The sequence below is a fragment of the Haplochromis burtoni genome, unplaced genomic scaffold (assembly GCF_018398535.1).
Source record: "Haplochromis burtoni strain Fernald_Lab_line unplaced genomic scaffold, NCSU_Asbu1 Contig_73, whole genome shotgun sequence".
NCBI lineage: Eukaryota > Metazoa > Chordata > Actinopteri > Cichliformes > Cichlidae > Haplochromis > Haplochromis burtoni.
The window spans coordinates 626,438-648,770 of NW_024582434.1; the positions used below are offsets into that span (position 1 = coordinate 626,438).

The 22,333-nt window shown below is 38.8% G+C and overlaps 1 protein-coding gene across 1 annotated transcript; it reads left to right on the top strand.

Moving 5' to 3' along the window:
• The first annotated feature begins 1,346 nt into the window (after positions 1 to 1,346).
• Positions 1,347 to 20,792, top strand: slc49a3 (solute carrier family 49 member 3). The gene is made up of 10 exons (XM_005924055.2): positions 1,347 to 1,789; positions 7,923 to 8,081; positions 9,083 to 9,299; positions 11,105 to 11,181; positions 12,376 to 12,513; positions 14,985 to 15,101; positions 15,397 to 15,549; positions 18,183 to 18,340; positions 18,875 to 18,978; positions 20,337 to 20,792. The coding sequence occupies exons 1-10, from the start codon at positions 1,628 to 1,630 to the stop codon at positions 20,537 to 20,539; spliced, it is 1,488 nt and encodes a 495-aa protein (XP_005924117.1). The 5' UTR covers positions 1,347 to 1,627; the 3' UTR covers positions 20,540 to 20,792.
• Positions 20,793 to 22,333: the final 1,541 nt, after the last annotated feature.

The window sequence follows — 22,333 nt, forward strand, 5'->3', positions numbered from 1 at the left end:
TTGTTTGATTTTTACATCAGTTTTTTTTAGAATAAATAGCTAAAAAAAGACAGTCTTTGTCACTTTGAATAACAAATTAGAGTACTACATTTTAGTTCTGCATTCATTCTTTTCTGTCATGTTAGTCATATTTCTGATTACTCTTAAATAAAATAATAAAATAACATAATCTGCATGTCAGCGCTGCTTTTTGATGGCAAGTGTTACACATTCCGCAGGTGCAATGTGAACGACACTTGAAGCCTGAAGAAGTGACCTTTGCCAGTTTATGCTGTGGTGCAATATGTGGAATCGTTGTGTGCATGCTCATTTTTTAATCTTGTTGACACAAATTTAACTGTCGCCACTTAATAGTCCCCCCCCCCAGCTACAAACTTAGTGTGGTTCATGTAGACTGGTCACATCTGCCAAGCTGATCAAGTCCATGGGTGAGACCAGCAAAACCATTGCATGCACATGTATGCTAAAATGCATGGATTACAGAGGATGGAGAAAATCCCTCAAAACCCTCAACAGTAACGAACAACATCATTACTTCCTTATGATTCAACCTTAGATCTGGAAATATCTTAAATGTACATATATTTTAACACCGATGCAGGGTGCAGTTTAGCACTGTTTCATCACAGCAAAAACAACTTCCTGGTTTAAACCACCTGGCCACTTGGGGCCTTTCGGAGTTAGTTTGCATGCTGTCCTTTTGGCTGCACGGGTTTTCTACAGTTTCCTTATACTGTCCAAACATACATGCAGATTAACTGTCTCTCTGTATTAGCCCTGTGATGAACTGCTTACCTGCCCAAGGTGCACCCCACCTTTTGCCCTATGTCATCTAGAACAGGCTCCTCCTGCAACCCCTAACTGCACAAGTATTTAAGAAGGGTGGGTGGATGGATGGGTGTGGAATGCTAGTACACCCCACAGCAAAAGTAACACTGCATTGAGTTATTAATGACTTCTCTGCAATTTGGAAATTTTGCAAAGCCACTTGGTGAGCTGGGTTGGCCGCTTTGGCAGGCCGATCTTGGCCTTTGACACCCTTGGTTTAGTCTATTACACCAGTACACATTAACGTTTAATTTATCTGTGTTTATCCTTTATTAAATGATAAACGCAGTCCAAAATTTTGCTTAATTGAATCTTTTAGATTTTTTCTAGACTTGAAATGTATTGAGAAAAAAAACATACAGATCAATGTTTCGGAAATTATTAGAAGTGATTTATTATTTATTTATCGTTTATGAAGGCAAGACTCATTCAGTTTGAAGAACCTTTTTTTAAGTTCTGCATGCTGACAGCGCTTTTCTTCAGGGCGGAGTGGCTCATCCTCTCAGTCGAAGATCTTTATAGCTCCCTGATTAATGTTCAGACGATTGCTGACTTTTTCCAGGCTTCAAACTGAGTTACCGGCTTCTGTGTGAGACACAAAATGTCCTTACAGTCTGTCGGGAGACAGCAGGATGGATTTATATCTTGTTTACTTTAGTAGACATACACCATTTCTCAGGTTTCTGGGATTTTTTGACCAAAAGCGACCGAAACTTCGGTGCTTGTTCAACTTCTGGGAGCTAAGCAGCTATTTGGCTTGACCAGTTAACTTGTCATAATACTAGTAATAATAATAATAATGGATAATAGCGGCGAAGTCTCCAACGACATTCGGACTGTTTACGCTGCTGTTTCCAGAGAACCAAACTCTGACCTGAAGAATGGACAGCTTTTCAAACTTTACAAGAGGAGGTGGTTTGTGCTGCTGGTGTTGTGTCTCCTAAACTGCTCCAACGCAACGGTGAGTCTGTGAAAGGTGAAACCAGGTGTGTTTATGAATACAGGTAGACACGGGACATGTGGTGTTCCCCCTATATGTTTGTTTGACTTGGTATAACTCCCCGGTGGTGATGTTAGTGTTAAACAGGGTGTGCTGAGTTCCTCCCGCAATCGTTCTCCTACTTCCTGCTTCCACGGGACTCCTCTTGCCTATGGGAGCTATTGTTCCGAGGAACAGGTGTCCCCACTTCCCGTTTAAGGCCCTCAGGCCATAGAGAGTCATTCCGTGGCTGATAAATAAGGCTGATAAGCAAACAAGATGTAAATCTGTGCAACAGGGTTGACAAGTACAGTGTGCCAGAGGCGGAGCTAAAAGGGACACATGGGGTGGCACTGACATCCTTTTGTACCCCCACCCCAACCACACGTCAATGCAACCATGGATAAAGGACTAATCGGACGCCCAAACCACTTCAACGGCTTAATTTAGTCTTGCACGGTAATTAACCCTTTAAGACCTACCATAGAACCAAGTCCACCAGAGCTTATATTATATTTTTACCTGCTGTGGAGCCATTTTTGGGAGCATTTCAAGTTGCTATACATCAATACAACCATTATAGCCCACATTTTAATAATATGTATTCATTAAGTGCATAGTAATTACATAAATTGCAAAAAAGTGCAATAAACTACAAAAAAATTGAAAATCGTTTTTGCTTTTTTAACATATATTTGTAGTTAGAGAAATTTAAGAGGCTTATCCCTCAAAACTGTAAATACAAAAAAGTTGCACAAAATAGTTTCCCACCACAGGAAATTTATTTTGAGTGTCTTCATAGTTTTATTTTTGAAATACACCAATTTTTATACACTGCAGGAAAAACGAAAATAAATATTATACTGCAAATTTGCAAAAAAGCAGCATATGCATCAAAATAAACTATTTCCAGCAGTGCAATATGAGTCCTAAGCATCCCAGAAACGACACAGAAAGTCATAAAGTCAAAGATAACTTTTAAAAAGACGAGTATAGGCTCTGAGGCCCTGATAGTAAAAAAGACTACATTTCCGCGAAAATGACGTCACTTCTGGTTTCGGGCAGGTAATGGCGGAAATGCAAAAGTTTGCGCTGACGTCTATTCCAATGTAGGAAGTGTTATGAACAGCTGATCGGACCGGCACAGCGTGTTTCTGGAATATTATGTTTTTGTTCCTGCAAGCGCTTTTTATGCAGTTTTTGCAAAGCTTTATGTGGAAGGAAACCGTGACCTAGGACAAGCTGATGGCATAAGATGTAAGTACAACTCCTCCGGTTTCATATGCAAAAAAATTTTTTGCGCTAGCTTACGTGGTTGCAGTGCTACCGGGATTTAAAAATAGTTACGCCAAACAGAGCGTGCCCGCTCCGATCGGCTCTAAAGGGTTAAAGGGGAGTTTGAAAATGTTAATCATGTTTTCAGTAATTAAATGTTGCATAAAGCCCTTTTTGCTTTAATATAAGCATCCACATATCTGTGCAGAGTGTACACCTGAAACTTATGTTACAGACCCTGACCAGTGCATTTATATGTGTTAGAAAAATGTTTGCTCCCATGTTTCTATTTTCATTATATCATGTTTTCCCTATATGATGACAGTGGAGATGAGAATTGATGATATGTTGTGGTATCTATAGAAAATCTGATAAAATTAAATGAAACTAGGAATCCTAATATTCCCTAACATTATTTATTTCATTTTCTTAACTTTATTAATTAATTATTGTCCCTAATAAGACAAATAATAAAGAAAAGAACAGCAACAAACTAGAGAAGGAGCCTGTGAGTCAACGTGCAGGGTGCGATATCACAGTTTCTTTTTAAAGTAGAGAAGATGGAAAATCTGTAATTGCATTAAGAATTAATTTTACAACCTTGTCTGGTGTTTTATTCCACGACATAACAACAGCTGTGACTCAGACTACCTTAGTGGGTTTATTGTGGGAAGTGAGTTTTTACTCAGCGTGTCAGCGAAGTTTCCACAGTGACAGAAAAGTGAAAGCTGTTAGCGGTTGTTTTCTTCCTGCAGTCATTCATAAAGTGTGCACATAAGCTGTGGCTTCTCTTAAGCAGGTACTGAAAGAGAAGTGATCTGTAAGCCTGACGGAGCTGCTGTTGGAGTCTTTACAGAGTTAACAGGTGAACATTTCTGCCCACGGTGTCATGACAAAGAATAGAGTTTGTTGCTTAAGAGCTTACTAGAATGATCAATCAAATATCAACGTGCTGGGCCTGCAATGTAAGTCCCTCTTAAGTTAAAGTTCAAATTATATTAATAATAATACTTAGAAAACAGAAGGTCATAAACCAGTTCTTCTAATGCAGTTTATTTCTGTTTGTTAGTTTATTCTAACAGACCTTAAAAGGTGCTACAAACATGGAAAAACATAATCCCAAGTCATGAATAATCACAAATCTAAGCAATTTTATTTTATCATCTAACAGTTTTTACAAATTGCAGATAAAAAATTTGTTAACATATTTAAATTAAAACATTTTAAATATTGAAATTAAAGTTTCACTTGTGACAAGATTGCATTAACTGTAATCTCTGCAGATAATTTAGGATTTTTCATTTTTAGCGTGTTAGCATCACATGTTGCCTAGAGGTGGGAATCACCATACATCCCACGATACGATATTATCACAATACTTAACGCACGATACGATATTATTGCAATTTTTAAAAATATTTTGCGATATTCAGATTCTGTACATAAAGGTAAACGTTATCAATATTCATTTTATCTAATAACAAAGTCTGCACTCAGTCTTTCTCTCATTTCAGTCAGTTTTATTGCTGACAAACTGAACGGTTTGTATTACAGTCTAGTCCAACTTAACTGAATGCAACCATCTGGTACAATTATAGCTATTCTGAACTATGCAATTTATGAAAACTATGCAGCCCCTTCAGCAACTGAAGAATTTGAAAGTAAATTAAAACAAAATATAATTTTACATAAAATAAAAAAAAGTTTTAAACTTAATTAAAATAAAACATGTCTTAAATTAAAATAAGTAAACTATCATGTTTATTGCTGCCAAAAAAAAGTTAAACACATTTGGACAGTGAAGGAATGTCAGGATTCTTGCTCAGAAAAAGGATCAACATGCTCTGAAGTCAGAGCACAAAAACCTTTTTTGTAACAAAATATCGATTTCTGCTGTCCCTGTATCGATACATTATTAGCAAACAAAATATCACGATACTACACAGTATCGATTTTTTCCCCCCACCCCTAATGTTGCCTACAGTTATTGTGCACGCCTTGATGCTTTTTAGGTGTCTGAGTCTGCATGAAATCTAAATTTAGCACAGTTTGAAACATGGAAGCGTGTGGGATTGAGAGGAAGCGATACTCTGATCTGATACGACCTGTGAAATAACAAAACAGGGGCATGTGTGAAAACAGTTTCTAGAAGCATTCCTCCCTGCTGGGGACAAGACTAGCATTGTGTGTTCAAATCAGCTGACCAGCTCCCGCCAGCTCGGCATGAATTAGGATTTGTTCACCGTCCACACAATAGAGGACAGGACTGGTACTGCCTTTGTGGTCTCGGTGTAGAGTTTACAGGTCAAATTCATTCAGTTTGTTTGTGCATCAGGCCAAAAATACACACATACACATGTGCTGCCTGTTTCCAGGTGAATTATAGGTTATATGTGTAGTAAAAAAAAAATCATGGATACGTTCCTTTTTAAACATGTTTAAATAAGCGTGACATTGGATTCTGTCTGAAAAGGTGTTACACACACGGATAATTTAAACCTTTTAAGCAATAGAAGTATAAACATGTCCTGGTTTGTCCTGAGAAGCTACAATTATTAAGTATTTTATATGTTTGTCATGAAAATAGGACTTCTTTATACAAATTCAGGTTAGATTCGAGATATTTCAGCTATTTTTAGTGCACTTTTTAGTTGCTCTACACGAAAATCATCAGTTACAGTGACAACATGGTGATGTTTATCAGGTACAATTCTTGTCATGTAACACGGTGTAGTCTGACGCACAAGTCTGGCAAAATCTCAGCGGGAGTGTGGGTAGCTCCTACTGCTTAGTACGTGTGCACATTAAAGTTTCAGCTTCTTCTTCTTCTGCAGATGAATTCACATTCAAGACTTTTCGCAGTAAAGCCCTACTTTAAAAAAAAGTCTGGAGGAGTTTATTAGCAGAGAAATGCAATCGCAGCAGCAATTTTAAATAATCAAAGATGTCATTATTATGTGAATACATACAGCTCCTACATTTACAATGAGTTTATTTATTACATTTATTACATTGGTTTACTATCTAGCAGGAGAGCAGCTGTTGTTTCCTTTTTGTCAGCACAGCATGTGGTTTTAGTCGTAGCTTATAACCGGCTTACACAACCGCAGCTCTTTTTTTTTTTTTTGAAGTATTTTTCATCCATGAGGATTTTCCCACTCATGTCTCCGCTTTTGATCGACAGCAAAACTGCAAAGACTAATATAATTTACCGACTTTGCATTCAACTAGAAGTTACAAACCTCAGGTCTTCACTCAGTTCCTTGGACTTTCCCATTGTTCTGAGTGTTGGTCAATCCCATAAGTGTTGTCAAAAAAGTAGAGAAAATAGAAACTACCAGTTGAAGTCAATTGTTAAGTTCAAGTTAAACGAAATTGTAAAACCTTCAGCACCACTTATTAAAAGATTTGAGTGAGTATAAGTGTATATGTGAGCCTGTGTAGATTAGAGAAAATCCAAAATAAATTCAAACTTGTGCACCAAGTTCATAATTTTTTAAAGCCATCAAACATTTATGCTGTAGAATCATTTCATCCTGGAAAAAGAACAGTTCAGAGAAATCACTGACAGCCCAAAATGAACATGACATTCATGCCCATGATGGGTGCATAAATAACCTTCTCACCACAAATGTAAGTGCTTCAACATTGTTCTTGAATAAATGTTGTAGGCCTCTATTGATAAACTCACTCTCATTCATCCACAATCAAGGTGAAATATGAGAGAATTTTCTAAAGGCTGAAGTCTTTTTGTTGAACATGTCTTTTCACCAGCTCAGCACAGCATTGCAGCTTTGTCCAGCTTGTAGAGTATGATGAAAGTGTCCTATTATTTCCTGTCTCATGCATGCTAAGTGGTGTCATGTGAGGGCAGACACATGACACTAGGAACATAAAGAATAGAAATCATCTCCTTCTCATGTGAGATGAGCATGTCTTGTCACTTCCTTTCTTTTTCTAAAGTTGTGTCCAGATCACAAGACTAAAACAGGCTCCAGGAATCTGATCACTAAAGTGCACCTGCTTTAGGAGGAGTGACCACTAAGATGATGTACTGAAATAGGGATGCTTTGTATATGTCATGTAATCGATGATGTCTAACAGAGTGGTTGTTAAATATCCACCTAAATGATTTGTACCTGACTGGCACTGTGATAAAGCACTTTAGTGTAATTATTCTCCACCTGCACAAAACTAAGCTGACAGCACTGAATGGAAAGCAGCTTCTGAAATATCCATGTTGGCACGCTGCTGAAGTAAACCTTCGGTTTTACCTTTTTTGACAGAGCTGACATTTTAAATTGCTGGCTGGAGTCACTGCAAACCTTTACACAATGCAGATTTACAAAAGGTCGTTCAGGCTTTGCCCCGTCTGCTGTGGTTTTTCTACGATGGATCTAAACACGCAGCCTGGTCTCATATGCCATACTTATCATATATCAATATATAGAAATGCACTGATCATATTTATATCAGGAATACAGCCAGATCTATCAGGTCTAATGTAGTATCAGTTATATTTACTCCTTAATTTCTTTAAGTATATATGTATTTTTATACACTTCTTTTATTTAAGTGATTTTGTATTGCTGTCCTCATATAAAAAAATAAAATTATTATTTGATTTCCCTGAAATGTTGCCCTGCCACATTTAGTTTGAACACTTTGTATAAACGTCAGCCATTATTTTGCATTTTTTTTTGTCCTTTTAATATTTTGTACAAAATCTGAATGAGTGATAATCTTCATAAAAGTAATTCATTGGACCTCCTGCACTCTCACTTATATATATGTAGCTTTCCATACTTAAAAAAAAAAAAAAATCTTGGTGTCTCCTCAGATATGGCTTACCTTTGCACCAGTGGCGAACCAGTCTGCCCAGTACCTGAAAGTTACTCTGGACGAGATCAACTGGCTATCACTGGTCTACATGGTGGTGGCCATACCACTCAGCTTTGCAACCACTTGGATGCTGGATACTCTTGGACTGAGGATAACGGTACCAACTGCTTGTTTTTTTTGTTAATATTATATGTTTTAGTATGAGATGGTAAACCTCAGAGCACAGTGTGAGGTTTATTCTAAACTATGGAACACAAAGTTTTAAGTGAGTAGTGAATGATTTTAGAAGAGAGAAGAAACCTTCCAGGGGAGGATTTTAATGGTTTAGAGCTAGTGCTGTATGCGTGCATATAAACATAGGCTTGATGGAAATGGGTACAAGTTAAAAATGAATGAAGCCTGAGATATGGCCATTATATGCTCCTTTCATCCTGGAGTCATCTCCCAGGAAAAATGCTGTACAGGAAATTGTCCTGCAAATTTGATTTGTTTAAAGTAAACAGAAGATGAAGTGAACTGATAAACGCAGCAGTCAGACCGGATTCAGCTTCCCAATAACCAGTTCAACCAGCCATAGGAGAGGGAGAGGAGGCGGATGACCTCTGAGTCAGGAAAAATGGATCGCTACCTCCAATAAGCACGCAGGCCATTGGCAGCGGTAATGTTTGTTAGCATGTCTGATAACGAGATTATGCAGAAACTGCAGGAAACTTTGGAGATGAGGTGTTCATGAAGGAATTTATTATTTTTCTCTGAATCTAGTGACACATAATACAGAGTAGGTGACCTGCGACTGAGCGCCAGTGAGTGCAATGACTCTGACACCGGTTAGTTATAGTGGCATGATTAATAAAACTATGAGTAATTGAAAATGTTGTGGACTGCTGTTTTTAGCCCAGAAGGCATGCAAACCCCTACCATTTATATTTGTCACTTCACCCACATGACATCCTGTCCCACCTGCTTCTGACCACACCATGCAAGCTAGTTTTACTTCGTGAATCTGAGATTAATTGCACCTTTTTAAAGATGAAGACCTCCCACTGTCTTGGACTGATCTTTGAGAAGACCTTCTGAAACTGTCTGACAGTTATTTCACTCCCAGATATGAAGGATTTTCTCGTAAACTTTCACCCTTCTGTCCTCTGACTGTCACAGCTGATCCTGGGTGCCTGGCTGAACATGCTCGGAGCCGTGCTGCGGTTCCTCGGCACGCTTCCGGGTGAGAGTTTTAAAATCCAGTACCCGATAGTGATGTTGGGACAGACCCTCGGCGCCTTGGCTCAGCCCCTCATTGTTTTCGCTCCCACCAAGCTGGCAGCCCTGTGGTTCCCCGACCATCAGCGGGCCACAGCTAACATGATCGCCTCGATGGGTGAGCGATTTTACCTTTCACACCTTCAGTACAGCATCTACAAACCTGTGCAGATGTTCTGCTGTGTGTTAGTCATGTGCATGTCAAACAACAAAGGAGCAATACTCTTTTTATTTTATTTTTATGCCAAAAAAAAAATCTGTTATGGCAGTTTTAATTAAGGAGTTCACAGAATTTGGCTTTTGAAGCATTTTTAAGTTTATACTTTCAGGCAAATTCACACAAAAAAAAAAATTCAAATATTTTTGAATTTGATAAATAAATGTAGACTTTTTTCCAAAGTTAGTTTGAAATTCTAGAGTGTAAATAAAGCCAGTGAAAAGGAAACAGACAGAGATATAAGGTATAGAAATATAAAGGATAATAGTCTGTACAAAGATGGAGGTTTAATTAGAAACCACTTTATTTTTATGTTTCTCTCCATGTTGGTTTTCTGGAATAAAAATGACCAGTTTTGATGATGGATCGGCATAAATTAAATGACTGCATCGAACTGATAAATACCTGTTAAAAATGCTGAGTAACAATCTAATCTAATCTTCTTGGATGCTTAAAATAACTACCAAAAAAACATCAATCAAAGCAGCCAAACACCAAACTTTGAGCCTTTTTGAACCAAACCCTGGCTACAGCTGTTATGAAGCTGGAAGTTATCTATGAAGGTCAGATCTTTAACACTGGAGTCTGTGGGCACTGAGTTGTGGCTCCTGATTGTGGTGGTTCTAGTGTTCTTGTGTAACATTTGGGCAAACTATGGCCCGAGGGCCAGAACTGGGCTGTGGACCATCTCAGTCTGGGCTCTAATGTTCACAAAGCAAAACTAAACAACCTCAACCCTCGTGTGTTTTCTGCAATGAGATAAATGCATTTGCTCTAGTGGTAAATACATATAAATGAAACCTTCATACAGCATTTAAATGGATTGCTTTATGTTACAGCACAGCATATAGACAGAAAAAAGTCTAGATTTCCTCATAGAAAGTTCTAGGACCTGTTCTAACTTGTTGGGTGATAATTTTTCATCATTAACACTTTTACTTTTCACATGATTTATTCCTGAGGGAATATTTTTTCCAGCTTTCATGGAATTTCTTGACAGCAGGAATAACAGAGCTAATTTTGTCTTTGTTGGCCACCTGCTAACTGTGCAGTTTTAGAAATGTGAGGGCTGCTGATGGTGGGCTTTTACCCCTCACCTGTAAACGGCCGATGGGGTAATGTTGTGATGCGGGCAGGACACCCAAGTTTGTAACTGCGATAACTCAACATAACTCTTGTGAATGCATGAACTTGAGAACAAGGCTACGTAACATTCTAGCCACCACCACCACCATTTTTTATTTTCTTTATTTATTTATTTTTAAATTTTAATATGCAATAAATAGAAAATACACAATTAAGGACAGGGAGACTTCAAAAGTTGTCATGTTTCTTAATCCTTTTGGAGTTTTAATGGGTAAAACTACTGTAGTTAAATAAAGGCTGGTTTGATCATCATGGTCATTCTTATTTTTTGCGTTGTGCTTATGCTCCCTGAAGGTTTGCTTACAAAGCGCTTTCATTTTAGCATGTCAGCAAACTCCTGTGTGGACGCAGCTGTTACATTATTAAAATGACTGCTAACAAGGTCTATTGATGCCTATGATCTATATGTATGCCTGTTAAAGACATTAAAATGGGAAGCTGATGTTAAAGGGTGATTAAAGGTCAGATATGTTGCTCAGATGTTGTGTTGTGAATGAAACGGGGAACAGAAAGTGATATAGGACAGCAGTAAAACTCCACTTCTCTTTTTTTGTCCTCAGCTAATCCCCTGGGAATCCTCCTCGCTAACATCATCTCTCCTGTGATGGCTGAAACATCTGCACAGATCCCAAAGCTGGTGAGTTTAACAAAGAAACCTTTGGTGTTCAGAAAGCAGAGTAGTCTGTGATGCTTATAATAAATGAGAACACCAGTAATCGGACAACCGGGTTTGGCTGGTTCATAAAAAGATTTGTGAGTGTGAAGGACATTGGTGGTTGTGACAGATCCCCAGAATATTACAGGACAAGTGCTCCAATACACTGATTAGCCACAACATTCAAAGAGACTCCTGTCCTCGGGGAGTGCTTTTTTTTTTTTTTTCTTTTTTTTTTTTTTTTAAAACCCAGATCTACACTGTATATTAAAGATGATGGAACCTCCTAGCATCCACTCAGACAACAGAAAGTCAATGATGGCAACCAACTTCAAATGACGATGGTTAACATAACTGCCGGCGAGTGGGCGGGTCCTGATTTACATTTTTCTCAGCTTTGAGGCGAGCAAATTGAAGTGACTACTGATATATAAGCAGGTGGCAGTTACATTAGGCAACTAGAGCGTGGATTATGCACTATAGCCAGCAGGGGGTATGTCCTCTAGTCTAGCCGGGTTATTTTATAGGTTATTATAGTTTGTAGTTACACACGGCTGTTCATTCTGTAAATTTAAGTCAAAGCAGACATTAAACGGGGTAGCTTTATTGTTGTGATTCATGAATCGTTACCATAGAAGCGTAAACCACTCTTCAGTTTCTCAGATCAAAACTTGGATGGCAACGGCTAAAACGCTCAGCTCGAGTCATCAAAAATGCGAAATGTCCATCATTTATATACAGTTTGTGTCCCAAGCATAAAATTGTATTAATAGAAAATGATTAATGTTATTCATTTCACCTGTCACTGCTTTTAATGTTGTGGCTTGTCAGTGTACATAAAACTGAAATATGGCTCTGGTCACCTCGGCTGCTAACGATGATAAATGGTGTTTGATTTAAGCTGCAGTCACCCATTTATCATCACAATATTTGTTTTTCCTTTTCTTCCGCTAACCCTTCTTGACTAGTAACTGTCTGGTATGGGCGAAATTATTAAAACCTTTAAAAAGCTCTTGTTTTGGATTTAGGTGATTGCTACAGAGAACTGTGTGACTGCACCTTCTCACCCTGCACTCTGCCTCTGATCTCCTCACCTTCTAATGATGATAAATTGTGTCAGATAAGGTGCAATCACCCATTATTCTTTACGTTATGTGTGTTTCTCTCCTCTTCCAGCTTCTAGCCTATGCAATACCGACATGCATCATCTGTGTCCTAGCGACAGTGGGGATACGCAGCAGTGCCCCCCCGACGCCGCCCTCAGCCAGCGCAGAGACCTCCAACTCTGAGCCGTTTGTACAAGGGATCAAGCTGGTAAGAAAACACAAAGCAGAAAAACACTTCTAAACATTTGAGTGCAAACAGAGCCTGAGGTGTCTCATCGAGCCATATTTACTGATTTCCTGGTTAACTGATATTTCAGTTATTCTAATCTCTGAAACTGAAGATTCATTTGGCTTTAGAGTGAATTTCAGTTCACAGTTCTGTTCAGTTCTGGCCCTCAACTTTACTGTTGTTTCACACTTTGGATCTGTTATTAGTGTGGTCAAAACTGGCCTAGTATCATGAATAACAAACTAAAGACCTCCGCTTCCTGTGAGCCTAACCATGGAGGGGTGTTTAAGATGTTTTTAGACATATCCTACAACTGTTAAGCTAGTCCTGCCTGTAATTATCTTACTGTTACAGTTAGTCAGTATTTAAGCAGATAAAAACAACGTGAAAAGGTTAAGAGTCGAATTAAAGATATTAAAAAACACAATCCAGGTAAATGTTATAACTTCAGCTGCTCGGCTGATTTATTTCTGGTGAAAATGTAGCTTAGCACTCTTCATGTGAGATTTTCTTTTCTTTTTTTGCTGTAAGTGATTATGAATTTTAAAAACTCAAATGTCTAAAATATTTAATTACATAACTATATAATATTCTTTCCATACACGTGTTTAGAATAGACAGCGATTATAAGTGATCATTAGCCTGTTCTGCATCTCCGTCTGATGGTTTAACCCCACCACCACTCCAGCATCCACCTGCATGCTCCTGCAGTGTAATTACTCCCCTTAATTTCTCTGCATGTCATTTTTGTACAGAGTGACGCCAAACTGGAGTTATATTATTCTTTAAGCTAAAATGTCAAAACTAATCAAACAAGCTCCTAAATGACGTGACAACAAAACCTGAGGTATCTACCTCTGTCATTACTGGTACACTTCAGCAAATGTAATGATAAACTCGGATAAAGCAACTTTTGCTTTTTTGATACCATCCATCCATTCGCTTCCGCTTATCCTTTTCAGGGTCGTGGGGGGCGCTGGAGCCTATCCCAGCTGTCATAGGGCGAAAGGCGGGGTACACCCTGAACAGGTCGCCAGTCTGTCGCAGGGCTAACACATAGGGACAGACAACCATTCACACTCACATTCACACCTAGTGACAATTTAGATTAATCAATTAACCTATCCCCACAAGCTGCATGTCTTTGGACGGTGGGAGGAAGCCGGAGTACCCGGAGAGAACCCACGCAAACACGCGGAGAACATGCAAACTCCACACAGAAAGACCCCGGCCTGATGGAGGAATTGAACTCAGGACCTTCTTGCTGTGCGGCAACAGTGCTAACCACTGTGCCACCGTGCTGCCCGCTTTTTTGATACCTTTTTTAAAAATTTATTTAATTTGATTTATATAACACCAGACACAACAGCACTCACCTCAAGGAGTAGTATGTCATAAAGTAAAGAACCTTCAATAACAGCAAGAAAACCCAAACAATCAAACACCCTCCTTTGGGTGAGCTCTTGGCAACAGTGGGAAGGAAAAACTCCCTTTTAACAGGAAGAAACCTGCAGCAGAACCAGGCTCAGGGAGGGGCGGGGCCATCTGCAGTGACTGGTTGGAGGTGATAACACAAAATACATTCATAGAAAAACTCATAATTTAGTTTATTTTCTTAATTTATGTAGCACTAATAACAGTAGCCAACAATCAGACTATTCCACATGAGCAAACACCTAGGAGCTTAGCGATAGCGGAGAGGAAGAGCCCCATTTTAACAGGAAGAGACCTTCAGCAGAAACCAGGCTTGGGGAGGGGGTTGGCATCTGCATCTAAGAGGAGCATGGAGAGACCACGAACAACAAACTCAACAAAATACAAACTGCAGGAGAGAAGACAAAAGTTAATGACCAACACTTGCGGCATCTGACATTGACATAAATAATAAATGATAATGAAAATAACGATCAATTTCAAACCCCACTGACATTTCCAGCAGCAGCAGTGATTTCGCTGACAGTGACATTTGCGAGCGCTCGTCTGGCTGCACTGATGCCGTTTCTTCCTGCAGCGACTGACATTTCCATCGGCAGCAGTGACGTCTCTAACAGGCGGCGATGAGTGTCTCTGAAGTGAGGATGTTCTCTCTGCATCCGTGACATTTCCCCCCAAACGTGCCGCTCATACTTTCCCTGCACCTGCTGTGATTATCTCTCCATACAGTACGCAGCTTTTGTTATTAATGCAAGTTGCACAGTGCTGATTTTAGCATCTTATTTCCCAACAACACAGTTTGTGCGCTATGTCTGCAGGCTCTGCACAAATGTGTTTGCATTACCTGTGCCAGGTGAGCGTGGAGTCGCAGACAGAGTAAACAGCAGCCAGCACGCTGTTGTTTCACCGCTTCATTTCATTTTCTTTGCACATGTTTCCCTTGTTGATGTTGCCGCAGTGCGCTTGTTTTCCCCTGAGGCTTCTCTTACAAATCGTCCGGTCTGTTTCTTCTGTAGTTACTGACGAACAGAGCCTACCTCGTCCTGCTGCTTTGCTTCGGCTCAGGGATCGCCGTTTTCACCTGCTTCTCCACGCTGCTGGATCAGATCCTGTGTGTAAAAGGATACACCAACGTAAGTATATGCCAGGAGAAAGACTCCAAATCAATGTCATCGAAGGATAAATGGGGAAAAAAAAGCAGCCCAACGGTATATTTGAGACTAGATGGTGGTGATGTTACAGCTCTCAAACTGAATAAATTAAGAAAAAGGTTGATGAATGTGTAATTTCTTTGCACAGTAATCTAACATCTTATTGAACGAAGTGAAAGAAAGCTTTTCCCAGTCTTGCATAGATGCTATTTGCTGTAGAAAACATGACTTATAACAGTTATTTACCTACTGAACCTATCAAATCTGACCACTGCAGGACTTTGCTGGGTTGTGCGGCGCCCTCTTCATTGTGTTTGGCATCATCGGCGCCGGTATTCTGGGTCTCTATGTCGACAAAACCAAGAAGTTCATGGAAGCCACAAAGATCAACATGAGCTTCTGTGCTGTGGCGTGCATCGCCTTCTCAGTGGTGAGAACATTCATTTATTACACAAAGAAACGTAGCTGGTCCCTGACTGTTCGTCAGGCCAGGAAGACTGCTCTGCATTAAGACTTTTGATAGTTACGCTCACTGAGGGGCAAAGGTAGAAAGTAACGAAGTACAAATACTTCGTTACTTTACTTAAATAGAATTTTCAGGTATCTGCACTTCACACGGAGAGAAACGAGAGTGAGGTAACTTAGAGATGGAAAAAGATGTAGGAGGACAGGAGAGGAAGACGAGAGGTTAGATTTAAAGGCAAGGACTGCTCAGTGGTGTTTGATAAACTGCAGATTTAAAGCTTGCATGTGATGTCTTCATTTGAATTTTTATATAACGTGTTTTGATAAATTATCAAGTGTATTCACACTAGCCAGTGTTTCATGATCATCCCTCCTGTCTGCTTTCCCACTGACCACTGCTAATACTACCTCTGATGATCTTGGCTTAAGTATGCTTCAGTCCATCTCAGCATTTCAGCTCCACCTCAGCCTCCTTCATTTTCTCTTTCATGCACAAAGCACTCTTGCAGAGCACGATGTTCTTGTTTTTAAGCATTTTGTGGCTTTATTTGTGAAGCGGTGACATGCTGTCCTCTCACATGCTGTATAGATTTGTTAATTACTTACAGTGATTTTCATGGATACAGCTGTCATTGATTAAGAGTCCTCTTCCAGTTCACACAACTGTTCCCAGGCACAGCATATAAACTAGACTTTGGATGCTACAGATCGGCTAATGTGAGAATGACGTAATACTGTGTACTGTTTATCCTAAAAAAGTCTTGGTCCTGGATCAAATCAAGCGACTGTCAAGTTTATGAAACTATTAAGCCTTTCGTTATGATATGGAGTGTAAACTGTGACCATAAAGACGGGCGCATAGTGAGCAGGAATAATCTATGGCATAAAAACCATTGGACTGATTGATAGATCTCAAAACGGCCATTCGCCACTGAAGCTGGCTCCAAAGGTGAGTCAGTCGTCAGTCTTCTGCTGTTGTTCCGAGTTTTAGAGACTGCTGCAATGGAAATCTAGGAAATTATGGACATTTTCTTTTTCTCCTCTGATTTTGATATTTAATATGAACATTAATGCTGAACTCTTTTCAGCAGGATTGTATTCATTTCACGACAGATTGTATGATTATTTCTTAATCTAAAGTATTTTTTGTGTGCTGAAACACAAACCATGCTGTCAGAAATGTGCGGCAGATTCTTGAAGTACATTTTTTGTCTATATTAAAACTGGTAAACGCCTCTCGCAGACTAACGTACAGTTTTTTCCAGGCAGACGTTTATATTTGCGTGAAGTGTATGTCAGACAGAAGTTGAGGGCGCTTAAAGGAAATGGAAAGAGTCAGTGTTTGATGTGCAAACACTTTGAAGAGAAGGCTTGTTTGGTCTTTTTATCAGGTTATGCTGACAGCTCTGTTATGTTAATGCAGTGTTTCAGTAAAATACAGCATAAATTAAAATTCTATATCAGGTTATTGAGAGGACATCCACTACATAAAGAAAACTGTCTTCAGACGCGGGATTTATATGCAGCAGACAGTAACTCAAATAAACAAATAATTTACTCCATATACTTTCTTAAATGCTCAAAACCCTTCTTCTCCAGTATTATGGACAAAATAATGAACTTTTAAAATGATCGTTAACTGGTATAAAAGACAAAAAACAGTGATGTGAAGGTGAAAGTCTCACACCAACTAATGTGTGTTACATAAATTGGAAAAAATAAACTTGAAAGTCAGGAAAATATTATGTTATGAATATAGTAGTCTGTTTTTGTTTTTTTGCCCTCCTTGGAGCTCACATTTTAAATTTTATGGAAAGGCATGTTTTCATCACAGGAAACTGAACTAACATTAGAAAAATCCACTGAGGAGCCACTTTGGTTCATCAGTAAAATGACTCTGGCATATGCTCTCACACATTTGCAGGTGCGAGGAAGGGAACAATGAAATGTGTAGCTTATAAATTAAATATAAATATTTAAAAATAATAATAAATACAGCCTGTATGTAAATACATCTAAATGTACAGAGTTGGATATGCATTAAAATTTAGGCACTAGAAGACGAGCGACTGGTATGAATCAATGACTGAATTTAATCAAAGCTCTCCTATAAACACTTGAAAACAAGCTTCGAGAATCTCCAGGACTTTATTTGGGTATTTATTCTGAAGCATTGACGGTCAGTGGTCATCAAGAAGGCTGCGTGTCGTCAGTGAGAGGTGATGAAAAGTTTTAAAAAGCTTTTTCCCTCACAGGTTTTAATTAGTCTCCCACTGACTCTCACTTCTAATGTGTCTGACTTAATAGAAAGAAATTAAAAAGCTGTGGGTGCCAGCGAGCCCCAAAATAAACAAGTCTGTCGTTTATTGATTGTAAACGCAGTTAAACAACCCCTGTTTAAATACACGAGGGTGGCATAATATTAAGAACGCTCGAGAGTGACCAAGAGTGGCCATCCAGGATTATAGTAAACCTTCACCTGAGTGTTAAAACAAAAAGACTCAGGTGACTCTGTTGATGTACTTTAATATGTGGAAAAAACATATATTGTATCAAAGCCTAAAAGACCCACCTTTCTTTCTGGTCCCGGCCTCTCAGGTGTCTCTGATGCCGCAGCAGAAAGTCGCCGTGGCCGCCGTCTGCTCTTTCTTCGGCTTTTTCGGTTTTTCCATCTACCCGGTTGCCATGGAGCTGTCGGTGGAGTGTTCGTATCCCGTTGGAGAGGCCACGTCAGCTGGACTCGTCTTTGTATCGGGGTACTAATGTCTGAGCAACACATACTTATGGTTTTATCTCATTTTTTAAAAATACTGGAGTTCTTGCAAAATTCTGCTGTAAATTATCCTGAAGATCGTAAAACCACTTCAGAGACAATATGAGGGATGTATTTATCATCTAATTGTGTCTTAAAGTCTTATTAAAGAATGGGGGGGAACTAAATTTTCACTAAATCTTCAAACGATGCACAGAGTCATCTTAGAAAATCTTTGTCTAGTTTTTTTTTTTTTGTTTTTTTTTGGCTTTAATTTTGCAGGAGATTGCTTACTGTAAAAATCAGCTTTTGGGTCACTGTTGTAGGTGTTTAAGTAAAATGTAGCCTGACGTCACCTGGAGATGCACTCAAAGGCTTTCAGCTTTTCATGACCCATTTAAAAAGTTTGTGCTGATGTTGACAGATCATGTTATATCAGGTGTGCCTGTAGTCGACCATGTGCCTCAGAGATTAGATAGTAAATAGAAAAATGTGAAGTTGCATTACAGAGACTGATGTGACCGTTTTCTTCTTCCAGACAGGTTCAGTCGGTTGTCTACATCGTCCTCCTTCAAGCTCTGACCACACGGCTCGCAGACTCTCCCCTGTCCACCTGCGGGGAAGCAGCCTTGAGCTGGAAGGGTAGGTCACACGATGTTACATCAAACCTCTGTCTGCTGCTGGTCGGTTTAAAGTTTATTGATGTGCATTAGTTTAATCTGAGGTCCGTGCTGGATAGAGTCAGTCCCAAACTCTTTCATGGCATGCATTTCTAATTTCTCGTTGCTATTTGGGCTGATTGCGACCTGATGAATGTAAAAACAAAGAATTACCTGATTTTGTTGGTTTCTGAGAAAAATGAGATCCACATATGAGGACATTCGCTTGAAATTTTGATAGAACAGTGACAGTATAACGTCCTTGTAAGTGGATATCAGGCCCTTGTAGAGCAAAATTTAGTATTTTGGTCTAGACAACCCAAAATGTGATGTCCACATATGTGGACACAAGGTCCTAGGAGGTTAAACCAAGTTTCCAGTTTTAATATTTAGCAGATCCACCCTGCTGCAGTCACTGTTCAAAGCTGACGTCCCAGCTCATCTTTCAAATATCATGATCATAATAATCATAATGATAATTTTCTGTTACTGACTGAAATTATTTTTAAAGTCTTTTAGTCTTTTAAATGTCATTTTACTTGATCAACAATTCAAAACATTCATAATTGGATAAACTCATTTCTAAGAAACAAATGTATCCAGAAAATATTTTTAGTTTTTATTTCCTTTTTGTAGCTCAGAGATTATCAGGGGTATGAAGTCCATAAGACTAATCAGTTCCTGTTTAAATTAAAAAAAAAAATTTAAAAAAAATTATTGCCAGACAAGAAGAGTATTATTTTTCTCATTTGATGAGGGATTCATTTAAAAAAATAAAAGAACAAGCTGAGCTGTCGGAAGAAAAATAATCACATTAAATTTCAGTTCTATTAACATAGCGCCGATTTCACAACAGGACACTTCATACTCTATGATAGGGACTGCAATCTTAGAAAGACCATTCTATGAGCAAACACCCTTTTTAATAGGAAGAAACCTCCGGCAGGAGGAGGCCATCTGCTGCAACGAATGGTGGCGAGGGGAGGAAGACGGGGCAAAAGACACGCCGTGGAAGAGAACCAGAGATTAATAATAAGAGCAATTTGAAAAAATTGCCTGACTTTTTACATTATTAGTATTTCTACCATGATCACAGTGGGAATTACAGCACATTAAAAAAAAAAAAAAAAAAGTCATTAAAGCACTTTACTCCAATTTTCACACATAATGCTCACATTGAACCCTTGGGTGGGCCAGTTTTGACTTTGGATCTGTATGAACCTAGAGCCATGTACACAAGAAGCCTCCATGAAAGTGGAAATGTTTTGTAATAGACGCGTAGTGTCTTTGAGGAGAGTGTTTGGACTGAAACTCGACCTTCCTGTCGTCTCCTACCCTCAGTGCCCATGATGGTGATGGCAGGGCTGTGCACTCTGTTCACCTGCTGCTTCCTCGTCTTCTTCAACACCCGCTACAGGCGACTGGAGGCCGAAGAACAAGCGACTTACGGGACCAGAGAGAGCCAGCATCTATACAGGAATGAGCACCCTCCGTGGAGGCATAAAGCTGCTGACAATACAGAGGAAACATGCCACTATGAGTGAGAGCAGAAAGGTACTCGAACAGATGATCTTTTTTTGTTTTGTTTTTGTTTTTTAAATAAAGATGTTTGTGTGTAGTTTGATTAAGTCACAAACTTTTGGTACATTGTTGGATGTAACAAGTAAATAATCCAAATTTCCAATCCTCAAAAAAAAGTTTAAATTATTATTTTCCAGCCACTTTGGCATGTAAATAATCTGTGTGAATACATTAAAATAATTTCCATCTTCTTTTTCTTCTCATCGTAATAGTAATAATAATGATGATGATGATGATGATGATGATGATGATGATGATGATGATGATGATGATAATAATAATAATAATAATAATAATAATAATAATATGAGAAGAAAAAGAAGGAAACTGTTTTAATACAGGACACTGCACTTTTACTCACTCAGATTTAATATAAAGGTGAAGAAATGTTACCTCAAAATGAAGTTCGTTGTGTACACGGGTACAAAACACCCACCCACACCTGACCAGGTACAGTAGAGTAAATGGTAATGGGAGTTCGGTGCTTTGTTACAAAACCTGCTTTTATGGATTAAGTTAAATTTCACATGTAGACCACATGTGTCAGCATTCATGTATCCACTGTCCTTCAGTGCACTCCACTTTAGTCTTACAGTCTTCCTTTGAACAGCAAACATGCAAAGGTCATAAACTGTGAGTCACATGACTCAGCACACTCGTTCGTGTGCAGATTAATTTTGCCTCTCAGGGACTGACTTTGTGCCGTCAGTCAGCACTCGTGCTGCTTGAAATAACTCCTGATGCCATCCTATTACAGTGAGAGACTTGACTTTATAGATCGTAGGAAGGAAACTTGCATACATTTTTGAAAAATCACTGTAAAAACCACAAATATTCTCCAGATATCATGTCTTAACTTTACGTGTTAAACGGGTTTTCTGCAGGTTTCTGAAAACTGTTTTTCAAACATGACTACCTGAATGTTGTTAAAAATAAACATAACATCTTTCTACCGCTGTAAAAAATAAAATAAGAAAAAACTCCTAAAAAGTGTTTTAACCACTTTAATGCTTTCTTTTTGTAAATGTGTGGCCTTCTTAAGGACTGCAGATGTTTTAAAACCCTTGAATAATGTTGGAACCTCACAGGTGAGACATGTGGGCTTTGTGCAATAAAAGAAAACAGTGTTTCAGCTGTGGGGCACTTTATGACAAAAAACATGTACACAGTAAATAAGAACACTTTTCTAAATCATGTAAATTTTATTTTTTACCATTAAATTTGTTAATCTTTCCTACTTGAGTTTGTTCGTGTTACTGAGTTCAAATTTGATGCTTTCTTTGAGCTAAGAGGCAACAGGACAGGATACTGATGCTTTGCCTCATTTTGTGCAAAGGTTGACAGGACTGTGCAGTTCACACTATGTTTGAGTACCTTGCAGAATCCCATCTCTACAATAAAATTCATTTGATTCATCAAGTTTTATGGCATTAATTCATGCAGTTCTCTTAAAGTCCTACAACAGCTTCTTATTGTTTATTCAGATTCAGCTTTGCAAAACTAAACTGCACTGCCATGTTCTTTTTAGAGACAAGAGGCTGTGTCCTCAAACTCTTCCTAACACGCAATACTTGATCAGTCTTTGTCTAATTGTACTGTTATCAAATAACATGCTAACAGAGGCCTGTAGAGTCTGAGGAGTCATGAGCTTTCTTGAGTTACTGACTCGGTCTGCTTGCTCAAATCTCTGGGGTGAATTTCTGCTCCTGTGATGATTGTGGAATTGTCTGAATACACACCCAATTGCTCCAGAGCAG

Excerpts from the sequence above, each read along its gene's own strand:
- slc49a3 (XM_005924055.2), top strand. The coding sequence starts at position 1,628 with ATGGATAATAGCGGCGAAGTCTCCAACGACATTCGGACTGTTTACGCT. Across the intron at positions 1,790-7,922 it reads TAAACTGCTCCAACGCAACG|ATATGGCTTACCTTTGCACC; the intron begins GTGAGTCTGTGA and ends GTGTCTCCTCAG. Across the intron at positions 9,300-11,104 it reads TAACATGATCGCCTCGATGG|CTAATCCCCTGGGAATCCTC; the intron begins GTGAGCGATTTT and ends TTTTGTCCTCAG.